General features: G+C 35.7%; 1 protein-coding gene across 2 annotated transcripts in view; it reads left to right on the top strand.

Moving 5' to 3' along the window:
* Nucleotides 1-25461, top strand: part of NRG3 (neuregulin 3) — a 411171-nt gene that overhangs the window by 159260 nt on the left and 226450 nt on the right. For both annotated transcript variants that reach the window (XM_032190922.1, XM_032190920.1), the window contains exon 2: nt 12500-12629. In XM_032190922.1, coding sequence (XP_032046813.1) covers nt 12500-12629 — 130 coding nt within the window. The remainder of the gene's footprint in view (nt 1-12499; nt 12630-25461) is intronic.

Genomic DNA, 25461 nt, shown 5'->3' with positions numbered 1-25461 from the left:
ACACCTTGAAGTTAGAAATGCGTATTTTAACTAACAATTCTGTTATTCTGTGAATTGCATCTCATGAAACTTGCTCATCAGGTACTGAGTCTGTAAGACACAAGACCCGTGCACGTTTACTCAGGGTGTGTATACTGACAGCTTATAAAAATAGATCTATAGAGCAGGTTGGATGTAGAGAGCATGCTTTCAATTGCAACTTTACAGAGCACTGTGGCTTGTAAAAAACAGTAAAAACAGTAGCCATAACTATGATGTGCAATTTACCCTGTGTTCCAACACCTGTGGTGGTGGTGGCAATGGTTAAGAAAGATTTCAGTGTTATACTGTGCTCCTGTGAAAGCATCTTGCCTGATAGTTGTGAACCCCATGCCATCCGTTTTCTTTACTCCTTTGTTCACAGTTAGCAAGAATATATATATTGTTTTACTCCACCAATTCTTTCAGTTTTCTAATTATAAGAAGCAAACCCAAGAGGTCTTAACTGTTTTAAGCTCTTTTTGCACCAACTTCATAAATTGCAGAGAGTTTAGCAGAAAAAGCTCTCTCTGATATTAGACAATGACTTAAGTTTGAATCACAGGAATTAAACATTGTTTTATTTATGTTAGGCCAAGACCAGAGGGAGATGGAACAAAATTTCATTTGAATGTGTCTCTAAGGCCAAGGATTTATGAAATAGAAAAAGCTCATTTTTATATGAATCTGTTACTACAGATGAAATATTACAAAATAATACTATAGACATTGTGATATGACGTGCAATAACATCTCTTGTTGAGCTCAGTCCTAACCCTGGGTACTCTCTGTTCAAGTCTGGTTTGTGAAACTGCAATGGTCCATGGGGCAACCTCATTACCTGGCTCTTTATCAGAATGCACTGGCACTGCGCTGCGTTGAAGTGCTGGCTTTACATTATAAAGTTGCATGTAATTTACGTAACTTATTTGCATTGGAAGGTGTAATGCTATAGGATCGAGCAGCTTGTCACATGCTGGCAGTAAGGTCGAGGGGATCTGCAGCATGAGCTCTGCTCTCAATACCACATCAGAACCAGGCAGAAGAGCATTCTGCTTGCCTAAGAAACTGTGAGCTAAGCTGTGCCTGTTAAGAGACCTGGAGCTCCTGCAAGGACACTTTACCTTCTCATGCCTGTGCCCTTTCTGTTCTGGAAGACTAAATTAAAAGAATAAAGGGGAGGAAATGAAATTAAAAAAAAAAAAAAAAAAAAAAAAGTGTACATATATGTGCATAGAAAGGAGGAGATATGGGTTTCTTTATGAAAGGAAATGCTGAGAATAACATTGTTTCATAGCCTGATTTTGCATCTCTGCTCCACAAGGATGTCAAAATGATAAATGCAATAGTGAATAAACTTTAGATTGTCTGCCTTGGAATAAAGCACAAGGTTTGGGTTAAAATTGCATTTCTTATTTCCTTCACTTCTACTCAATGTGTTATTTGACCTATTTCAGTTCCTTGGAGAACAAGTCAGACAACCTACTAATAGCTTCTTGATAATTAATATATTCACATTGCAATGTGAAGTTTTTTCCCCACATAACTAGTATTATTCTTTTATTTCCATTATGCATCTATTTTTAGCCTACAGTACTTTGTCAGAGACTAGAAAGGATTCATTAAACATACTACTAAAACATTTGAAAACATATTGCTGGGTAATTCCTGTACAACTTTAATAAAATTTCAAATGATCCAAAAGAACTATAAAATGGCTCAACGCCTTTCTCCTGAAGAACTTTGTGATAGTGTTGCATATACAGAATTGCAAATACTGATTATTCCAGATCTGTGATTGAAAAAACCTTGGTGCTCAGCTAGGAAACTTGCCAAGTAGCATTACTAAGGAGACCTTAGCTACCAAATTGTAGCTCGTCTTTCATTTAGCAATCCCTGGGGATGCTAAAGCCCTACACATCTACTAGACAGTGATATTTAGCTATTTACACTCTACTGTATATGTTGTTGGCACTTATTTACATACAAAAAATGCAATCTTTTGGGAAAAAATACAGTCCTTTCAAGAGTGCTTAGGTTTTTAGTGTTGGAAGCTTTGAACATTGTTTCAGAGTAAGACTGAATTGCATTCTTACAGTTGTGAAAGAGAAACAACTGTTTGCAACAATCACTGCATGTTGTTGTTAATGGTCTGAGCATAGTTACAGTTGTACCACTTCTAATTTCTAATAAAATCAGTCATTTCTCAGCAAAGTCCAGATATGTTCCGTCATAACTTTTTTAATGTTTCAGAATAATCTCTGTAAAAGTGGGCATTGTAATGAAGATTACTAATAGCTATGTGGAAATGAATTATTGACATTGCAACATAACATCTATTTCTTACATTTTGCATAGTCCTCTTATTTTTCTTTATTAATGTTTATATTCTGTGAACACCTAGAAGGAATAATTTATTAAGTCTTTAAAATATAGAGGTGAATAATTGAATTCTCATCACACTTTAAGGAATTTGCAGATGGTCCTAATGAGCTGTAAATCACAAAATACTTGTTCCCAGAAGAATTTTCTTGCACGACAGTTCTTATTAAAAAAGGAAGATTGCTTCAGCATTGATAATGTTTGCTGTGTCACTATGGAATGCTAACTAATTGTAGTTTTCCATTACTTCACAGCAGCACAGCCTACCTGGCTGCTCTCTGTGATATGATTACTGTGTAAGGATAAAAAGCATTGGAGAGGCCTGAGTGGTTGAAAGAAGAGCCATTAATGTCAGTGAATGCCTGCTCAAGCATTCATCACTATTAGCTTAATTCTTGAAAACAGAATTCAGACTCTGGCCATTGATGATAACAGTACAGCATCCTTTTATAGTAACCAGTAAAATCCCCTTTGCTCTTCTGAGCAATAGTTTGGGCATATCTACAGACTTAAATGTTGTATCTCATTTTCCTATCATTTTGGAAAGCTCTTTAAGGGCATTAAAATCAGTAAAAAATAATTTTAATTTTAAAAATTGAATTAAAACAAAACTGTTGCCATTCTTTATTTGGGATATATCGAGATCTGAAAAACTCTTTTCATTTCTACTAATAAACTGTTTTGTACATCAAAAAGAAACTATTTCTGCTTTGATTGTCTAGTGTATGGTTAGGGTATTCTTAATCGTTCCCTGAGTATCACCTTGTCTCAGTCTGATTTAAGGGGGCGAAAACAGTCCAGTGAGAGTGACATGGCAGTAGATTGTTTAAGGAGGTTGCAGAAACTCTAAAACCCACTACTAAATGAGCCCGGTTTGGAGCTGGATACCTTCCAGTTAAAATTATTTGTCCATTTGTGGAAAAACTCGTGGGTTCAGTTTGCAGACAAGCCAGAAGTCATTCATTTTTACATCTAACATTTTTGCTTTTATAAAACTCTCAGGCATCAGTTATGTGCCTTAGAGCTAGTTGGAGGTTTCTCAGCCTTGGGGGCATAACTTGATTTGGAGATAGGGCAGCAAAGCAAATGCTGGGTGGCAGCATGCAAAGGCTGATAAAGGCCAGGTCACTTAAGGTCCAGGAGCTGAGACTGGATCAGTGTTTGGGAGCTTTCAGCTAGGGTTAGGAATTTGCAATGTCAAAGACTTAATTTAAGCTTCTCAGCTTGCCTGTGAGGTGGGAACAGGTGGGGCAGCTGGGAAGGGGATCCAGAACTTCTGAACTGTGTAAAATGACAGGAATAGTGAGAGAGCTGCCTCTTCTTCCCCCTTGTGTACCCTTTTCCTCCTGCCAGGGCTCCCACCTGCTTCCTGGCAGACAAATGCAGGCAGTAGTTTCAGTGCTGGGCTTAAAGAATCCAAGAGTCCATGTGATAATACGATTTAGGAGAACTTTGGGGCACTGTACTAGTGTACTTTTCTTAGAAGAACAAACCAGATCAAGGATGTGACTTGTGATGGGAATCAGGCAACGTGGGACAAGGCAGAGCCATGTGTGGGATCAGCTGGAGGTGGGCTGCAGCTCATTCCAGCACTATTACCTCCAGGGTGGGTGCAGGAGGGATTGCCTGCACACAGCAGCACAGACATCAAGATCCCAGGTCTCTGCCATCATCTTCCTCTCCTCTGGTCCTTGCTTTGCCAGCATGAGGAGAGAGAAGACAGTTGTGATGTGAGAAAGAAAAGTATTTGGAGCACTAATATATGTATTTATTTATTTATTTTTCTGCTGTGTATAATAATGATTGCAACACCATTTTAGTACTTCAGTGAGTTATTTAGATCATTGCACTTCTTGCATTTCCTTTTAAATATTTCCATTTCAATATACCAGATTTGAAAGTGCAAAGTTCTGAAGCACTTCAATTATTTATGAGGAACTCCAACCAAATCCAGTTAGAAGTAACAGCCCTTCCTAAGCAATGGGATTTGAATTCTCTTGAGATCACTTGAAGGTGAGCATGAAAAATAAAAGAAAATTATTCTGATTTAAGGCAACTTACTTCTCATTTTTATTGCTGTTCTTGATAAATAATGATTAACCATAGCTCCAAACTAACAGGCTCTCCAGTACCCAAACTAAATGAAAAATATTTCATCACAAACTTCCTGATGCACTTTACTGTAGGTTTTATACACAAAGATTTATTTCTTTCAGTGCAGCTTGCTGATGGTTGTAGATTCCCCAGATGTGATGTTATGCTTGCTTTCTTCTAGCATCTTGTAACCTATGCAGAACTGTTCTGTTTTTCTCATGGCTTTGATTGCGTCAGAATTTTTTTTTTGCACCCCTGAAAAAGTCTTCTGATTTACTCTATTGCTTTTACACTGGTCTGCAAGTCACTTTATTTTACTGTATTTATTTCTCCATCTCTTGGACAGTATTTCCTAAGCTGTTTTCACATCCAAAGCAAGCAAAATACATGTCCCCTCTTGGTGGATGCCATACAGGCTTTTGATTTCTCTAGTGGTGCGAGTACAGCTAGTCAGATGGGAGGGACAGATCGGGGGAGCAAAGGAGAGAAAAGCCCTGGTGGGGGACAGTAGGTCAACCCCACTTCTTCACTGTGTTCCTTTGTGATTTTTTTTTTCACATCAATTAATGAGAAGTTCCACAAAAAGACACCTGAATACATGGCTGATTGGCAAAAGCATTCTGCTCCTAGAGCTCCCATCACAACTGTCACGACTCAATTTTGAAAATAACTCTTCACATTGAATGCTAAAACCTTTAGAGTTTTAGGTCACTTCTGTTGCTGCTCTCCTAGACGTTGAACTTCTGAAAAAACCCTGGCCTTTTGTGTCCCACAGGCTCTTTCCTGAGTCATCTCCCATTTGTTCAGCTTTTGCTGATTTCAGTTTGAGCTGTACAGGAGAATGCAGCCTCTGATGTGCAATTCTGCACGTACATACGTGCATTTCATTGGCGTTCAGGATTCAGGATTTAAGTTCTGATAGATATGACCAGGTGATACATTTTGAAGTGGTGCAGGCTTTATTTCATTTTCTTCTTTTGAGTTTCAGTTGCAAGATACCATTAGGTGGACATTTTTACGTATGTTATCTTGGCTTTTTGGCTTTTTTTTTTTTTTCAAGTTGTGAAAATAGTTTAGTAGATAAGAAGTTTGTAGCAAGCAAGCAGCTCTCCAATAGCACATGCTGTTTTGCTAATAATACACTAGTGGCTTGAAAATCCTTTAATATATTTTCAAGCTATGATTTAGTGCGCATGTATTGTGATTTCAAGCTGATTACACATGTGGAAAATGTGAATATCATTTATTTCTGGAACAAGGTCACACTTTAAGAATTAATTTCGGAGTCACTGACAGAGAACGCATGCTGATTTTTTTTCCCCCAAAAAATAATTTCTTGTACCTTTTGTAAGCTTCAGTTGTTGCTCCTGTGCAATAGTGGTTGTGATGCTGCTCTGCTGATACGGGACAGAAGTATAGTCTGTTCAGGGATGAGGTTGGTTTTTACCCACAGAGAAATTTCACAGAAAGGTCTTTGGAGAGCTAAATTAATACCACGTGAACTTGCTTATATAATTAAACTCAAGGGAAAAACATTTAGACCTTCTCTTACTGATAACGATTTTGAGTACTTCCACAATATGGATGGTACGCCAACTACTATAAATGAGGATGCTTTCATGCATCTGTTGCTGTATCAATTTGTTGCTAAATTATGCAGATTCTTGCATTTGAATCTGAAGGGTAGTAGAAAAGCTCCAAGTATTTCCATATCTATAGTACAATTTCACTTAATATCACAATGCAGTCAAATCCTCTTAAATGTTATTAGCTTAAATAAAATTTGTCTGGCAAAATAGCTAAGGGGGTGGCTGCTTGATAATTAGCATTCAGGATTTGATTGCAGTTAATGGGAAACTATTGAAGTGAGGTAAAATATTTTTTATATTTTCATTAAGGTTTTGGTTTTAATTGTAGATGAATCATGAAAGCAGTTCAAGTAAATTTAGAACAGGGACCCTTTCCTTTAAAAAAGAAAGTTTTGAACTGTAGATATTTTTATAATTTGGCTCATAATTTATCATAATTCAATTATCCTAGCAGTCTCCCATGGCTAAAGGCAATTAATGTTCAGTTACGACTGACAAAGGAAGATTTCTTCTTTGCATTAGAAATGAGTCTGTCTTGATTTTTTCTTGAGTTAGTTGCCAATATTTATAAAGAGTTACCATGAGTTTAGGTTACATCATAACAACCCTTACCAAGTAATATTTAAGTCCTCCATTCCATTAATGAATGTCATGGGTAGGGGCTTGGTATCTTTCCCTCAGCCACCTTTTCATTTATGTCTAAAAAATAGTGGAATAAAAATTTTAGGTTATACATTTTTAAGATTCAGGGCATGTGAGTAGACAAAATAATATATAAACCACTCTGTGTTTGGCTTTGTTTATGTTTTGTTCTGCTTTGCAAGACCCTTTCCAGCAGAGCTACCACATAATTATAAAATACCATGAGAATCGCTCCACAATCCTGTAAGAACTGCATGGAATCCTGTTTATACAGTCATTGTAAATATTTTGCTGTTGACTCTGCTGAATAAAAAATATTATACTCTGTATGCTATTAAATTCTCTTTTATGTGATCTTCTTTATAGACTGCAGTAATGATATAAAAAAAAAATATAGTGTCAGAAGGGGCTTTTTCTGAGTAGCTTTTGTTTTGGTAACTGGAATTGCTTGGTAATCCAGTTATCTGTAATTGGCTTACTTTTTTGTAGTACATTTAAAATGGGATCAGTGATTTAAAATGAGTATTTTGCGTATGTAGGTTTTCTGAGAAATGACCAATTACAAATGAATAACAAAAAAAAAAAAAAAAAAGGAAATTAGTTGATACTAAATCTGTAAAGCTGATAATGTACAATGGTAGTCAAAACACTCAGTGTTTTCTAAGTAGTATTTTGGTCTTAAACACTGTTTGGTACTAACAGACTAAGTTGTTGCCATACATGCATTTAGTCAGTGAAGCTATGATGAGAGAAGCTATGAGATTTGCATGACCAGCCGCTTGTATCTTCAAAGAGGGTAAGCATAATATTTTTGTTGCTCCTTTACCTTTTGTTTGTTTGTTTGTTTTTGTTTTTTTGTTCACTCTCTGGCAGTGACAGCAGTGTATCTGGAAAAAGTGTTTACAAGGAGGTGCATGCAGTATGGGTATTTTTGAAAAGTAGTGTGGAGGACTTATTTTCACTTGTTATGTATCTAGTAATGTGTGTTTCTAAAGCCAGAATGTTGTGAGCCAGGAGTGATGGGTGGGAACAGTTGCTTCTACTACAACTACATAGAAATAGATTTCATGAATGCTACTGTTTTCTATGATATTTTAAATTTCTTGTTCTTTCTTTTCTTGCATTTGTCTAGGCTTATTAATACCAGAACACAGTACTGGAAACAATGAATCTGGTACTCTGAAGTGGGGAGACTGTATCCATATCATGCCTTGACGATCATTCAATAAATTAGCTGTAATGAGCCATCCTGTGCTAGTGTAACATGTTGAAATAAATGAGAGAACAGTAAAACACAAAGTCACTAACACCTCTTTAGACCATAACAAAATCTGAAAATTTGCTGATGAAATTTTCTTCAACATTCCCAAATAACTTAATTTTTCCAACCAACTGCATGCTACAAAATGAAGGATTTTGAAGCCTTCCTTTCAAACTTGAACTGAGTTCTTGTTCGTTTGATCAAACAGTGGCATCTGAGACTTGGTATATCTGTTTTTTGAGTAGGGGAATCATGCATAAAGATTCGCTGATTAAGTGAGCCAGTAAAAGTAAAGCAAAAGTGTCTAGAAATTCATTATTCCAATTCAGTTGGAAAGATTCCAGCAGAAATCAATGGCCCCTGCTGCTTTTACATGAAACACCTGGGTACTTGACAATTAAAAGAAAAAAAGAAAAACTGGGGGGGGGGGAGGGGGGGAAGACCAGAAAGGATTATGGATTATTGGCATTTATGTACTGAATTCAAGGACATCTGAATGCATAACAGAGGTTTCCTGTTGTTACCTATAAATGTTTGGGTCTGACACCAACACAGAAAGACTAGAAATAAATTAAGGGGCTGTACGAGTAATCTTGCGAGTGCTTAGGTTTTATAGCCTATAAAAAGAGAATCCTTGAAAGAAATTCTAACTTCACAATAAAATGGTGGATACTTAGTAAGCTTCTGAAGGACAGTGCCATGGAAATGTCAATTCAGGGTGTGGTAGCAGTCATACAAAAGAGAAAAAGCAAAATAGATGGTAGGATTTACTGGAAAAGGAATCAAGAAAGCTAGATTGTCTCTAGTGTTATCCATTGTCTTGTTCCTTCTGTAGTTCTGTTTAGAACATTTTTTCAGATATCTTTTTTTCAATATTTGATGAAGCTGGATACTGGGGAAAAAGAATGTTTCATTATGAATGCAACATGAAATGAAAACAGCAGCAGTATTGTAAGCTTTCAGAAAACTCGCATATTGTGTATGGGAATGTATCCAGAAGAAAATATAAACAAAGAAAAACCCTCCAGTGTTCTTTAGGATATCAATTTTTAATTGGTTTTGTTTAAAAAAAAAAAAAAAAAAAAAAAATGAGGTGATAAAATTTTTTGACCAGTTGAAACCCAAGCTGTGCCTGTGTATCACCTTACATGTGAGAGTAAAAAGACCTCCATATGTTAACCTTCATGCCTTAAATTGCTGCTCACAAAATGGAAATGAATGCATTATTGAATATGGGAAATCTTTAAAAGTTGAGAATTCCCTTTTCTGGAATTCCCTTTCGAAGGGAAGCGATCATAGGTCTGTCTTGGCAAAATATGAGCAAGGCCTGGCTGCCCCCAGGAGCAGAAGGGTGGCACAAGGCTCTGCGTGCTGCCCTGCAGCCTGGCCGCCTGCCCATTCCTCAGGCCTTTGCAGTTTGGACACCAGCTGTATGTGGGCTGTTTCCCTTCACATCGAGCTGTTTTGGCTGGCACAAATAATTCTGAGACAAGATTGTGTAATTTAAAATCGAATTCTAATGGGACTGCATTCTTTAAAAATAATAAAAAAAATAAATAAATAAAAAATATGTAACCTTCAACCTAAGAAGAGCTTTCCAGGTCTGTCGTGAGGAGCTGTCTGCACCATCACCTCAATCTACAGCTCTTGTGCTTACTTTGAAGGCCACCTGCAAAACTCAGAACATTGTAAGAAAAGCTTGAAATGAACCCCGAGTGGGGAAAAGAAAGCACCACAATTTTAGGCTTGTTCTTGGATCTGCAGGGACAGAGCACCATTTCCTTCCGCTGCTGGCCTGGCAGAGGCCTACTCAGAAGGGCTGCTTTGCTGCGCTACCTGGACACACTGTGGTTGAGGCATAGGTCAGTAGGGAGGCCTGATTACTTGTGGAATTTGGGTTAATGCCCCCAAAAATGAAGTCTTCACTGGCACATTTGTCATTGTGAAATGGCATGTGCTCAGCCTTAGCTCTGCTCTGAAGCTGCTGAATTGGCACCAGTTTCTGCTGGGGACTTGATTTAATCTTAAATAACATTGAGCAGAGAAGTGATTAAAGTAAAATAGTACAAAACCTCTGAAGAATATATTTAATTTAAAACTTTAAAATGCTGACCTTGACAAGGCATTTTTGAGTTAATTACAGTAGAAAAGGAGCATCCTGCTCTTTAAGCAGCATGCTCTGAGAATTCAGCACATCACCATCTCAAAGACATGCTTCGCAGTACTGCATGCCTCCTTTCTTTTCCTGCTGGCCTTTGGGACAGTTCAGATTACTTTGGTCTGTGTAATGCAACTACCTTCATAAAGGTATTTGCACGGATTGTTTCTTCAGAGGAGGCTGACAAACATAAGTGATCTGCTCTCAAAAGCTGCATCGAATTGAGATGCTGCTCATCAAACAGTTCTAGTTACCTTTGGTAATTATCACAAGTGCTTTCAAATTATATTATCTCCAGATTTCCTTATTTAAAAGGGATAGAAATATATCTAATTACAGTTGTGTGTGTGTATACATCACTATATATATTGTGCAGATTGGCAGTGGTGATGTAAGTGCTACTTTATGAAACTGACCTTAAAAAGGTAACTGGGTGTTGCTTTCTACCTGAAGATATTTTTGTTATATAAAACCTGATCACTCTGGCATTGTCAGCAGAAATTCTTGGCACTGTTTGCATTTATAAACATCTCATATTTTTTCAAAAATTCATTTTGATACATTTCAATACAGGGCTGGCTTGCAGTTGTTGAAGGCAGCAGTTTTTTATAGCTTGTAATGTTTTTGTTAGCTCCACTATGTTGCATCTCTGAAAGATGCCGATGTGCATCATCTTCAACAAAGTAGCAGGGAAAATGGCAGGACCTTTCATTCTAAATCTGTGTAAACATTTGAAGGAAGACTGTTTATTTCCAGTTGTGGATTTTTTTCCCCCCTACACTGACAGCTTTGAATTAAAATACTTTCCCTCTGGGAAAAGTGTTGTTTTATGAGGATTAGGATGTGTGTGTATGTATGCAAATATTTATTTTCAAAGGAATTTTGTTAATCTTCCTCCACTTAAGTTGGGTAACAAAGAAACATTATAAAATTATTTTCATTAAAATACTCTAAGAATGAATACACAGTTACCTTGCAAGCATTTTGGAATGACGACATTTTTGTAAAGTATCCTCTTCAGTTGTATTTATGGGTGTCCTCATATATCAGTGCTTTACTTTTCAACCTGGTATTACCTTGGTGGATATTTACTTTGGTTTTAGTTATAAGCAAAAAGAAAGTTAATGTGTTTTTTATAATTTTGAGTTTGTCAAGTTCCAGGTGCAACAAATACAGCTTCATTCCTTTGACAGTACCAGAACAGTTTGTGATGATCTGTATGGGTGAAATGTTCTCTTACAACTTCAGTATATATTGAATATATGAATTTATATATTCAGTATATATCCTGCTTCCTGTCCCAGCAATTTGAGAAGGAATTTAAGTTTTGGAAATTAGTCTTGTATATGAAGATTAAGCCATGGTTCTATAGAAATCATGGTCTACTTAGAAAATCACACATCATTAGAAAACGCTGGCTTTAGTGAAGAGAATTAAAATGATGTCAGACATCTTCCTCTGAAAATATCAGTTTATTGTTGATTAATCCAATTGAATTAGTTAAATAAAGTAGAAGGCAGGAAGAGTGGTTCACCATGACATTCCGGCAAGCTATTTCAGATTTTGGTATGTAACCATGTATTCCAAATTGATGGTTAACAGACTAAAGTGCAATGCACTTTTTGGAACTATGTTGTGGGGTGAAGAAGAGGGAACCTTTGGAAGGTATGCCTGAAATGAAACAGTCTATAGCATGTTGCTTTTGTTTGTATTCTAGGCCAATTTTTGTGACCGGTGTATCAAATTAGTGTTGTCTGTAGGTTTTTGGCTTTGTTTTTTCTTTCACAGTGGCTTTTGTTTGTGTGTGGTTTTCAGGTTGTTAATGTATTAACTATTTTTCCTTATTTTTCATTTAAAAACTATATAATTTAAAGTCATTTTTAGGTTTATTAATATGAAAAATATCTATTGTTCTGGTTTAAAAATACATAGTAACAGAAGATAACTACATTAATTTCTTGAAGTGTTAGCAGTCATCATTTTAAAAATACAGGGTAGTAGGAAAAAATAGGTGCTTTTATTTTTTAGAAATGGGAAGTGTTTGGAAATTCTACGCAACTTTGCTTCACTGTAGTTTTTTTGTTTTGTTTTGTTTTGTTTTGTTTTGTTTTGGTAATGTTTCCAAATGTAAGATTCCTTTTGTGAATCTTTCTAAGAAGTCCTACTGCTAATAATATTACAGTCGTACTGCAATTTGCTTGCCCTGTGCTGTTGCTATCAGCACAGTCTTTAGACTGTATTTAGACTGTCTTGATCAGTTGATGTTATGGACATTACTTTGATCAAATTTAAAAACATCCAGTGTTTAGCCTTTAAGCTTTTCTTTACCTTTATTTTTTTTTCTGTCCTCCACAGATACTACAACATACTCCACTGAGCGATCTGAGCACTTTAAGCCATGCAAAGACAAGGATCTTGCATATTGTCTCAATGAAGGGGAATGCTTTGTGATTGAAACCTTAACAGGATCACATAAACACTGCCGGTAAGTCATTTGCAAAGTCTTTTGTTTAAAATAATAATAATCTAATCTTCTGTCCTGGGGAGACAACAGCCAAAAAAAAAAAAATTAGAATTTTATAGATGTAAAGCACTGGAATTTATTTACACTTGATTGCTTAACATTTTTTGGAGGGGCTTCTGAATAATATTTATAAATAAAAATAAACATTACAAAAAGCAATATTTTAATTACTTTTATAGATATATTTTAATTACTTTTATAGATAAATCTTCAATATTCTATTGTCTAATGATACAAGCAAGAATGAATTTTTACTTACGATAGCCTTGTGTTCCTTTAAATGCCAGTAGTATTTCTTTACTTTGTGCACTCAAAGTACAGCTTTGACAGTAGCTGTATGCACTGTTCATTAAGAGAGGGGAAGAGTTGTTCACTTGGCAGTTTTAAGAATTTGTGTTTCCTAGTTTAATTACTGACAAATAAAATGGGTTGTGATGACCATCTGAACCTGCTATAGATAGCTGTTCTGCTAATATAACACCAAACAAATTCTGTTAATATCTATGAACATCTTGCATGTATATTTAAGAATATCAGAAACAAAAATGAGATTGCCAAAGTTTCTCTAGGTGTAGAGGCCAGCAAATGGGATTGTTATGCAGAAGGAGTACTTTTAACACCTTAAAGATGAGAAGAAAAAAAATCCTGGACTCAAGCAATCATTGGACTCAATCCTGGACTCAAAAAACAATCATTTATATAGAAGTGGTACAAATGAAATCTTTTATTTCTAATGTTTTATTCTACTTTTAAGTTACTGTGTTTGGCATACAGTGGATGTATTTATGCTTAAATTCTAAACTGAGAGTCCAAATATAATATAGTTATCTTTGGTATAAACGATAAAACTGTTTGAGAACACTCAGAAGCTTTACTGAGTGATTTAGGACCTAGCTGAAGGTTGGTCCCTCAAGAAAAGAAAATCACAAAATGATTTGTGCCTAGTTTGAGATTTTACTTTAAATTCTCTGCTGGCAATTTTTCCCATTCAGTTGTATGCACTTTAGTGATCATTTTCCCTGTTTGCTTTCTGTTTTCTTATGGCATGCTTACTAAATTAATAATTATGAGTCACTGACTATGGAAAAATGTTGTCCTTTCAACTTCCATCATAAAAGTTTACAGGTATTGTTTTCTCAAATTAAGTGGGTGATTTCAATCTTTCTTAGAAGTGTCATGAACTTTAAACAAGGAAATTACATCACTCAAATATTTAAACATTTTTCATTGTCAGAAAACTCATACTGGACAAAACTGATAGATTTACATGAGCAGAAAGAAACTAACATAAGAATTGGGCTTAAATTTATTCACAAAATTCTGTGCACAGAATTTAGTTAATGTCTAGTAAATTATATGGATTAGTCTATCATATCTGCAAGAGTTTATCTCATAAAAGCTGTCTCTTTTTTTTTTCTGATTTTCAAGATTTTTCACATTGCATTTGCCAAATTCTTGTTTATTCACTGTGATTCTAATGCCACGTTCTGACTAAAGGCTAGAGGATTTCCATCCAGGCTTTCACCCTTAACTAAGCAAGCCATAATGTTGTGTTTTCATTCTCTCCATCAAAACAAAATTTTTTATCACCTTCTCGTGTGTTATTTTTCCATAGGGAAATACAGGTATCTCATTTGTGAATCTGTTAGCTCTGGTATGCAGCAGATTTGCATCGCTTGTACAAGTTTCAGATGCCAGCATATTCTCTGGGAATTAAACATCTGTTTATTTCAGTGGGTACTCTGAAATGTGCGACATGAAAAGATGTGTATATGGACATAAAAATTCATATACCAAAATCAGACAAGTAAAATTTAAAAGGTGATTAAACTAGTTATAATGCTTCGTTTAATTTTTTAAGGACCTTGAAAAGTGTAAGTGGCAGCTCATTCAGAATCACTTTTATGGTACTGTTAAGTATGTTGTTAATCACTTTTAGAGCAATTTATTTAGAATCAGATTTTCATGATGTCCAATTTGAAGAGAAACTGTTTAATTTGACCTTCAAATTGTGTATCTAGCTCAGTAACAGATTGTGTATCTCCTCATGATCAGTGCCATAGTGAGCAGGATGCAGGTGTTTTTTCTATCTGCAGCTTAGAACCATGCTCTGAAATAGCAGCTAGAATGTACTCATACAGAAAAATACAATGTTAGTGTACTAGATTTGTCCTTTAACTAGAAGAAAAGTAATTTTCCCTGAGAATGAAAGGGTTATGGAATTCCCCTTGCAATTAAAAGAATCATTTGAATACTGAATTATGAAGATTTAGAGTGTGAAATGATACTTTGTTCTTAGAATCAAGCAGCATTGTGTATTCTCATTAAGAGTCTGATTTTGCATCTGTTCTGGGAACAGGGCACCAATTTACTGAAATGGGAATTTGCCATGTGGAACAGCTGCAGACAGAAGATCTTGATGTAGCAGAAAACTTGAGTCCCACTCTGTCAGGTTGAAAGAGTGGTGGTAGATGATGTGCTTAGGCAGTTGTACAATCATTCTTGTTCTTTCACATATATAAGTACATATATGTGAAATATTGTGTTTAAAAAAAAAAAAAAAAGCCTGGGGATGGAAAGTGAGAGTTGTGTAACAAATGAGATACGCTGGGTGCTCTTGTGCTATTTTAAACATGTGACTTCAGTATTTATTTTTGTGAATGGTTTAACACGAGTTCATTTTAAGGATAGAGTAGGTCAACAGTAGGGAAACTTGATATTTAGCTTCTCCATATGTTGAAATTTCTTCCCTGTTGCCTTCTTGAGAATTTAAGATGATTGGGAGGGTGCTTTTCATTGCTATTTACACAAAACAAATCAAGCACACAGTCAATACTGACACATCACCATTTAACTGGATATTATGTAAAGCAGCTTTTACCAGGGGGGAAAAAAAAAAAAGTATGGTTTTATTTCAAAGATTTTGAAATAAATTTCAAGCTTTGTTGTGTCATTTTGTGTCTTCTTCCCCCCCCCCCCCCCCCCCCCCCCCTTGTTTCTGAGTTAATTCTTCTACCATTTTATCTCTTTTTAGTCTTTTAGTCCCCTTCATTCCTTCTGATTACCCTGATTACCCATTTAGGACTGCAAGATGCTGGATGAATGAGTGGCTAAAACTTTTGAAGGGAGTAGAGGATTGCACTGTTGTTAAATTTCTCTTCCAAAAGAAGCCATTAGGACTATTGTGTATTCAGTGGAAATCTTGGAGTGGCAATGAACTCTAATGTATTTTTTATCCATACAAGTATGTTGGATGAGATATTCCTTTTGTCACTCATTCTTGTCCTTCATCTCTCCTTCATGAAGAAAGCAGTAAAAAATCTGAGTGTATTTTCTGAAAGCAGAAAGTCTTTGAAAGAGTAGATTCACAAATGCACAGCAAAGAAAACACTATTCCTTGGTAATGTAAATACAGCAGATTGTGCATATACATCCAAAGAGGACTACGCTGGTTATTGCTCCCAAGTTTTCAGATTCCATAGGACAATGTATGGGTTGACCTGGTTCTGATAAGAATTCTGAGCTTGGTGTTCTTACTCAATATTATGCATAAAAATTTCCATTTTACACTCATTGATGGAGAAGTGATACCAGCATTGCTCAGTTATGTTTAAAATCTGTTAGTAGACACAAAGGATTAATTTCCATTTAATGAAAGTCCAATTTTTATAAATACTTGTTATATACTGTCAGCTTTTATTGTTGATCTTTCACATAGTGGCAACTGTAATTCAGGTGCAGCCCTTGCTGTCCGTGAAAGCAGGAGAAACATGTAAAGCAGACTGGAATTAGAACAGCTCTGATCAGGGCATAGGGCATTCCTTCTTTAGGAAGAAATTCTTCACTCAGAGGGTGGTGAAGCACTGGCACAGGTTACCCAGAGAAGCTGTGGATGCCCCATCCCTGGAAGCGTTCATGTGTTCAGGTATTCATGGCAAGGCTGGATGGGGCTTTAGGCAACCTGGTCTAGTGAGAGGTGTCCCTGCCCATAACAGGGAGTTGGAACTGGATGGGCTTTAAGGTCCAACCCAAACCATTCTATGCTTCTATGATTTTGTGATATCTAGATATCTTCTGTGATATCCTTATCGTGTTTTTTTCCAGCCTGACCTAGATATTTTAACTTAATAGCTACCCTGTTTAGTGTTGTTCCCATCTCATATTACACACAGCAACATGTCTCCAGAACATTACCAACATACATGTATAAGTAAAGAAAAACCAGAAAATAATTTGCTATCGAATGACAACAAATAAGGCATTTTGTTGATTTCCCAATATTACAAGGTTAGCTTCATCAAAAAGAATCCATGGTGTTGACAATGTAATGTACGGCTACAAGAAAGTAAAGGAGGAAGAAAGCTGTCCTTTAAACTTAGGATACTTTGTCAAGGGCAATCAACATACCTCTTGTTGTGAAAATTATTGGCTTATAAGCACAGCTGTAGCACACATCTAGATTATATTTGCGTAGTTGCAAACATCATTAGCTGGCAATGCTGCCATTTTTACTTTCTTGTTTACTTAGGAAAGCTGAGGTGAACTTGAAATACTACATTAGGTATTTTTAAGCAACTACATTTTAATATAGGTATCACATTGTGTTACTATTGCATCACATGCTTATTCAGCAGCACTTCTAAAACTCTTGGTTGCCTTCAGCACTGCAGTTGTTTCTGTTTGCTCAAGTGAATCTGCCTGAGTGCCCCAAGCTTTGCAACTATAATAGTTCTCAAAGCTCAGGCTTGTGAAAAGTCAAGTTGCAGAATTTCTGGCCAAGAGGTCTCTTGCAGAGTCTGTGCATCCCAAGGGTAGAATCTGCTCAGCTATATTGATGTAGTCAAGACTATACTAAAAAAAAAAAAAGCAAGTAAGTCTTTATTTCTTTAAGTAATATTAAGAACAAATCTGGAATTATAATTACTTCTCCCTTTTTCATTGGAATGCCTCTGTTTTTCTGGTCTAGTTTTAGATACCTCTTTTCCTTTCCCCCAAAAACAAACAAACAAAACAAACAAACAAACAAAAAAAGTGGAAAAAACACATCAGTTTGGTGAATGCTCTTTCAAGCTCCTGCCCCTTGAAATTATGGACAGAAGTTGCATGGCTTCATTGTCATGTACCTGTTTTATCCTTACAAATCTCTTTAGACAAGAACTGTGAAGAAATCTGATTTCTAAACCCGAGAATGAAATGGTGCAAAGTTCAAGAGATCTCTAGGACTCATACTTGTTACCTAAGAATCATAAGTTTTTGTTATTATCCAATCTGATGTGATTTTTTTACTACTTGATCTGAAACTATACATAATTAATATCTTAAGATTTGAGCTAATTTAAATAGAACCAGTTAATCAGGATTCAAGCCAAATTATCACACCAAAAACTAACATTCGCCTGCATAAAAACAGTACTTTTCCAGATATTCTTACTGTTTTCCTAATAGTTCTTTAAAACTAAGACCCTTCAAGTCTGATATTGTTGTATAATCATTCAGTAAATAATGTTTTTTCTTAATTTATTAAGAAATTTAGAAATTAAGAAATTTATTAAATTCTTATTAATTTATTAAATCTTAATAAAGCTTGTGTTTACATGTACAAACTTCACAAAAACAAATGAAAATCTTTTAACATCCTTCCCTAGTGAAATAGTGTAACTGTATTATGTGATACACACACTGAATATGGTTGTATTCAATAACACCTGATTAATGATTTCATAATTTAATATTCAGAGGATAGAGGCTCTCAAGAAAGCTTCTTGTCAAAGTACCGTAATTATTGATTAATTTTAACAATCTCAACACTCCATTTTAGTGGGTTTTTTATTTACAAATTTTCCCCTAGATTATTGCACTTGGCAGATATTTACCTTCTTCAAAGTTCTATAACTTCTGCTGTAGAAATTACTGTCAGCTTGAAATATGTATATATATGCAAATCGAAACATTATGAAGTTGAGTTACTTTCAAATATCTGAAAAACTTAGTATTTTAATGCAGCAGTGTAACAGCCTGTATTTTGAATGTGATACTAAATGTTTCCCTTTATGTGTTTATTAAAATTTACCCTTCTGCACATGCTTAAATTCTTGAGTATTGCAATAAATCAGTGATTACTTGTTGTTGCTGTTCATATAGTACTGTTCCTTCAAATATCTCTTAAGTTTTGGATGACTTTTTTTCCTCCAGAGAAGTCACTGGCAAAATATCTATTATCCATTTATCTTTCCTAACCATTTTCTAAAGCAAGCTTGCATTAGTCTTCCTATTTTGGAGAGGACAGATGAATTTCACAATAAAAAGAAATATGAAATAAAGTAAAGCTCTATATTTAGTTTTAGGCTTCCATCCAGATGCTATACTTTGTATTCATAGTATTTCAGTCTATATATGAGCTCTGCTTAGCACCGTAAGCCTGATTTGCTAGTTATTTCCTTTGAAAAACTAGATTGTATGAATTTCTCATTCTATTTCAGTCTTCCTTAGTTGTGAAACTTGCAATCCTGGTTCAGGTTTTGAAGAAAATGCTCTTTTCCAGTCAGAGCAATAAAATAAAGCCACAGTACTGTACACATGAAATGCATGCACAGATATTTTAATTCTATACTGATTTAACTTCATTCGCATATGTTATTCATTTGATTTAAGTAAATATTAATAAGAAATAAAATTTGTTGTCCATTTTGTCATGTATGGAAAGTTTATTCAAATTTTATTCTTAAAGAGTTTGAGGAAAAAATAAAGAAGAAACAGCCAAAGTTAATGTTGAACCTTAAGAGAATGCATATATTTTTAAACATGTATCACCACAGAGGACTGAAAAATTGTGGAGTTCATTTCTTTTTCCCAAAATACTAAGCAATTAATCTAAGTTAACAAAAAGGTTGGGAAATCAAAGATAATGGTTGAGCACATCCCCTGCATATTTTTTAAACACCTGTTTTAAGAGCATCCACATGTTTTGAAAGCTGTATGTTTGTAATTCATAGATAATAGCTGTCAAATCAAACTGTTAATTCTTTAAGTACGTGCAGTTATGTTGCAAACATAAGAGAAGTGCTTTTTCTCAGAACTACCAGTAATGCAAGTGAAACAAGAGTTTTCTGGAAGCTTTCTGTAAATTATCATTTCTGGAGAGGTGAAAGAGGAAGAGATCCAGTTCAACTCCCTTTGAATTTGGCAAAACCCCTGTGATTGGCTGAAGGAAGAGTTAGGTTATAATCTTGAATTTTGGTAGAGAGAAGTGCAAAATGAGCAACTGCTTTTTTTTTTTTTTTTTTTTTTTTTTTCCTCCTTATGGCTGCTAATAATTCTTGGATTTCTTGATTTGTCACCGAAGTGGGAGACTAGGAAGCAATGCTGCACTAGCATTTATTCTCATATCTCACCAGCAAGCACACTTAACGCTGGTGGAACCTTAAATTTTTGTCACCACATATATCTTCTTGTGCCTACACATTTCTGAAGCTGAGTCTTGTCATTACTGGGTTAGCAATGCATCTTGATTGTACATCAAATCTACACTGCCAGAGAGGACTCAAATCCATTTAGTATAAAACACAAACTTCCATAAAGCAAGTTGATTTTTAAATGTAAGAAACTGTTTCTAAACTGACTCCTCTTTTGCAATTCTAAAGGGAAATAAAGTTATGTGACCTACAGAAGACTATTACTCAGCACATGCTGTCTGAAACATGAAATACAATATGAAGAGGTAAACTCAGAAAATTGGAAAAATACAAATGGTAAAAGCTTTCCCCTGCAAAGGAACAAAGGAATATTCAATCAATTTATGAGTTGTCGTGTGTTGATTTCCCCTACCCCCCTTCCAATGCCTATAAATGGAAAGAGGAATGTATAGCTTATACTATACACAAGTATTTGTAGAAAAGAAAACCTTAAAGCATGGGCACAAATATCAATCAAGTATATTGTATCTGTCTTCAAGCTAAAATATGTAAATATTCAGCCACCAAACCCTGCTTTTAAATTAACTTGGAAATGAGTTAGGGTTTTTGTTGTTGTTGTTGTTGTTATACCTCCCTTAGGCAAGAAGGAATTTGTGAAGTGTGTAATGCAGACATCTGAAATCTCTCATTTATATTCTCATCCTTGCCAGTGTCTTAAGTACATGGGAAGGAATAGTGTTTCCTATCTAATCCTATCTGCAGACATTTTCCCAAAAGGCGTACTGGAAAAAATCTTAGTAGGAGAAGAAATAAACCCTGGACAATTAATTGAGTCATTTAAATAGAAACAAATGCCAACTATATCAAAATGCTAACTACCAAAATTTTAATCCACTGGTATTCTAGCTTAATCTAGGCAAGAAGGACAAACAAAAAAAAAAACCATTTCCTCCATGCATCCTTCTGCAAACAAAACCCTTCATACTAAATACATAGAATTGGGAGAAGTGAGGCAAAAATGTGTGGATCTTGTACTGTTACGAAAACTGAGGTATGTAGATTAGATGTGAAGGTAATGTAAACTGTCATTTGTGAGTGATGGCAAAGAGGTAAATATTCTGATTCTTATAGTGTACCCATTACTGCATAGCAGTCGGTCATTTGAACGTGAAACAAACTCCTTGAAGCTGGTCTAGTGCACACAGGGATAAATTCCTTAAGCCACCTAGAAGCAGTATCTACTAAGTAGCAGATTTATGTAAAGTGTATTCAGAGATATCTTCAGAAGGCTGTAATGAATTTGGGGCTGCATTTTTGCCTTCAGCCACTTTGCAAACCAAAGATTTTGCAAGAATTATGCAATTGAAGAAGGCTAGCATCAAGACTAGGGTAATAAATTGACCCCTACTTGAATCAATATGTGAATTTGATGTCGAATACCTGGCTGCTTAATATGGCTATGGTGTGCCCATGCAATCTTGTTAGCTAAATTATTAAAATGTGAAGAATATGTGATAGTGGAATGCAAAATACAGATATCTCTGCAATTACTTCCAGAGGTCAAGCCCATGCTATAAATCAAAAGAGATATAAAAAGTAAGTTAAGAAAATAAAAAATCAGCTAAATGTTATTGTTTGTCTGCTTTGCAGTCTGGATTATTATGGTGGACATCATTGAAGTGTAGTATCAATAAACAGTTGGTATCCGTAAACAGTTGGGCAAGTGTTTGGGGCTGTCAGTGAGCTTGTTGAAAGAAGAAGGGGGAAGCGTTACTGCTGTCAAGTGCTGTTTCTGTTTGCTCTTCTGAAGTTGCAACTCATGGAAGCAGTGAAGATGTTTCAAAGTTGAAAGCAACTATCTGTGAACTTCTTCAAAATTCGTTAGAGGAATTTTAATCCTCAGTCTCGGAGAGGTTTTAGATGCTCTTTCCTGCTGTTCACAACATCCTGTGTGATGGCGCATGTTTATGATGTCATTTAGTTGCACAGCTGCAATGGGAAGGAGTGAGAATTAAGGGAATTATAGCTTTGGAGAATTTATACAGGGGCACTATTTCAGTAAAGGACAGTTAATTGTCTCTTTCCCTGAACTCTTGATGCTATTCAATCAAGTTCAATCCACAGTAGCCAATTCACAAGCAATAAAAGCATAAAGATCACCTTTCTTCAGAAACTTTTCAATTACTTTTATTTCAGATACAGTATCTGCTATAGTCTAGGGCTGAAGTTCAATGAAGGGATATTTATATATTTGTAGTGCCTTGACAGGCACTTCTGATGTATGAAATTAGGTATTTAAAGATATTTGTGACTTGGGAAGGAGAGAGACAACGTAAAACATAGGATATTGCAGAAAGAAAAGAAAAAAGAAAAAAGAAAAGAAAAGAAGAAAAAAGAAAAACTTCCAATGGATGTTATGGCTGTTGTTTAACGTTATGGCTGTTGGACAAAAAAATATATATTTATTTGAGACTGGTATGATTGCATATGGTTTGTTATCTCAAACTAATATTCTTGTCACCTCTAAAAGTCAAACATAAATAACCAGTCTTACAAGTACTTAATTTTATCCTAGGCTGATTTCAGCTGGAACACTAGAGTTGAGTGAAATTTGAGATTTTCATTGCACGTCATAATAGAATGTTGTGAATAATTTACTTTGAATTGCAGAAAATATATGTTCTTGTTTATGCTTTATTCTTGGTGTTGCAAGATGGAATCAGATGATTTTTAGATATCTAGCCTTTTTCCATTTATCTACAAGTTCTTTCTACAATACTTTTTTGACTTTTTCTCTTCAAATCCAAATTGGATCTGTGGGAAATTCAGAGGGAGAAAGCTGTTATTTTATCTTTTTTCAACTTAAAAAAACAAAACAAAACAAAAACAAAAATAATAAAATAATAATAATAATAATAAAAAAAACAAGGCTCCAAGGCTTTCGGGCTTTCGGTTTCTTTGAATTTTCAAACCATAGAGGACCATGTTCTCACATAAAGGATTAGCAAAAGGAAGAAGAAAAGAAATAAAAGCAGAGATAAATGTTAGTTTATGCTATAAAATTGATTACAGATTTGCCAACATTTGTAGATCCTGTAGACCTACTTTGAGAAAAAGTTGTATGTTATTACTGAGTAAGGAAAACATGGCCAGACACACTCAAGTATTTTGGTGTCTTTAAAGATGCTCTGGGTGGAATGGGACCCTTTCCTAGTATCTCAGACTGTTTCAGAGTCCAAATGCAAACTCCTATTTTATTATGGACTTACCGAAAATTATAAGTATTGATGCCACAGTATATTATTAATGTCCCTGTGCATTAAAACAGGAAGGATTTTGAAGATGAGCACTAGAAGAATGTCTTGGCCGTAGACATCATAATAGACATTTCTCTTAAGCATCTCTCATATTAAAATTGCAGATTCGGTATTAATAAGGGGAATATGATACTAATATATAATTAAAATATAAAAAGTGATATATCAATATAATTTATAAAGTGATATATCACTTTGTGTTTAAATAAATTGATGACACACAGAAAGCAATACATGCAATATGCACTTGAGGAATAAAACCAACAAAGGATGTCTTTTATGATGTAAATTTGCTATGCCCTCTTTTTAATTCAGATTTTCAACTGCCACTATTAGTTTCATCTTTTTCCTCTTCAGAGTTCTGTCATCTTTGGTAGATGTCTAATAGTGTCATAGAAAACTAGGCTCAGAAAGGATCTGTAGATGTCATTCATGTGACCCCAGGCAGGTAACTTCTGATAGATGCTTATCTGATTTGCCCTGAAAGACTGGGTATTTTGTAATGCTACTAGATAAGTTTCAGGGATCTTTTCAGTGATCCATTGGAAGGATTTTTTCTGTTCTGTTGCTGTTTTTCCCTTTATAAAATGCTACTACTTGCTTTGTTACTTCTTTTACTGATTATTTACATTTTTTCTTGCTCCCTCCACACAGTGCAGCTTCTTGGAGACTAACTTTTCCAGTCTGTCTTAAAGAACGGAGCTTCAAAAATCTTGAATTCCAAGTCTACTAAGTTTAACTACTGAGAATGTTTTGACAAAGGACTTTGTCACTGTAGGGCAGAAAGACAGCTGATTCATTCTTGTTACTTGCTGTATGCTAGCAGATTGGCCACATAGCCCTTAAGCTTAGTTTCCATTTTCAGGTGTGCTAACTTTGCAACCATGTCATAAAGCTTATTTTGTATTAACACTATCTATTCAGTGGATAATCTTTTAGCGGTAATAATGATTTTGTGTTTGACTGGTATTTGTGGACTTGTATTAGGATCAACTGATACTTTACTAAGCAAATACACAGATGGCTAGTCTGCATAAAAATTCTTATTATTAGGAAAACTTCTGTTCTCTGAAATCTTTCAAACTGAAATGCTAAAAATAATAAATGTGGGGTAACGAATGGCTACAATAAATAAAACAATATTTCAGAAAATTTAATTCAAAAGCTCTTGGGAAAGAATTTTATTTTCTCATAAGAAATTGTTTTCAGTGAAAGTTTGAATTTATTAAGTCCTCCCTGGGGCTCGGGTGAGAGACTTTGCCAAGAAAGTCAAGCGCCTGGTACGGCCCACTGACTACTACCCGCTACTGGTCTTTCAGGCTGGTAGCGATGAAGTAGCAACGAGAAGTCCGAAGGCGATCAAAAGAGACTTTAGGGATTTGGGGCAACTACTTAGAGGATCAGGGGCGCAGGTGGTGTTTGCCTCTGTCCTTCCGATAGGGGGGATCGAAGCTGAAAGACGTACTGTTCGCATAAACTCGTGGCTTCGAGACTGGTGTGACCGGCAGAATTTCGGTTTCTTTGATCATGGGAAGGTCTACGCTACACCGGGCCTGATGGCACCGGATGGGATGCGCCTCTCTCGGAGAGGGGTAAGGATCTTAGGTCAGGAGTTGGCAGGGCTGATAGATAGGGCTTTAAACTAGAGTCGAAGGGGGAAGGGGCTAAAACCAGGCACGCCGGTGAAGACCTAAGGGATGGTACGCTAGAATCAGAGGGGCTGTGTGCCAGTGGGGTCCTTTGGTCAGATCCACAAGGTGCTGAGTGTAAGGAGACGCACCTGAAGTGCTTTTACACAAACGCACGCAGTATGAGGAATAAAATAGATGAGCTAGAAGTCCTGGCCCAGTCCCGCAACTACGACATCATCGGCATAAGCGAAACCTGGTGGGATGAGTCCTGTGACTGGGGTGTTGCGATAGATGGTTACAGGCTCTTCAGGAGGGACAGGCAGGGTAGGCGAGGTGGTGGGGTGGCGATGTATGTGAAGCAGGGGCTGGACTGTGTGGAACTTCAGGTCGGCGATGGCAAAGTTGAGAGCCTCTGGGTAAGGATCAAGGGACG

The sequence above is a fragment of the Aythya fuligula genome, chromosome 7 (genome assembly GCF_009819795.1).
Source record: "Aythya fuligula isolate bAytFul2 chromosome 7, bAytFul2.pri, whole genome shotgun sequence".
Classification (NCBI taxonomy): Eukaryota; Metazoa; Chordata; class Aves; order Anseriformes; family Anatidae; genus Aythya; species Aythya fuligula.
The sequence above is the reverse complement of the archived record's forward strand: the minus strand, read 5'-3'. Positions and strand labels throughout refer to the sequence as shown.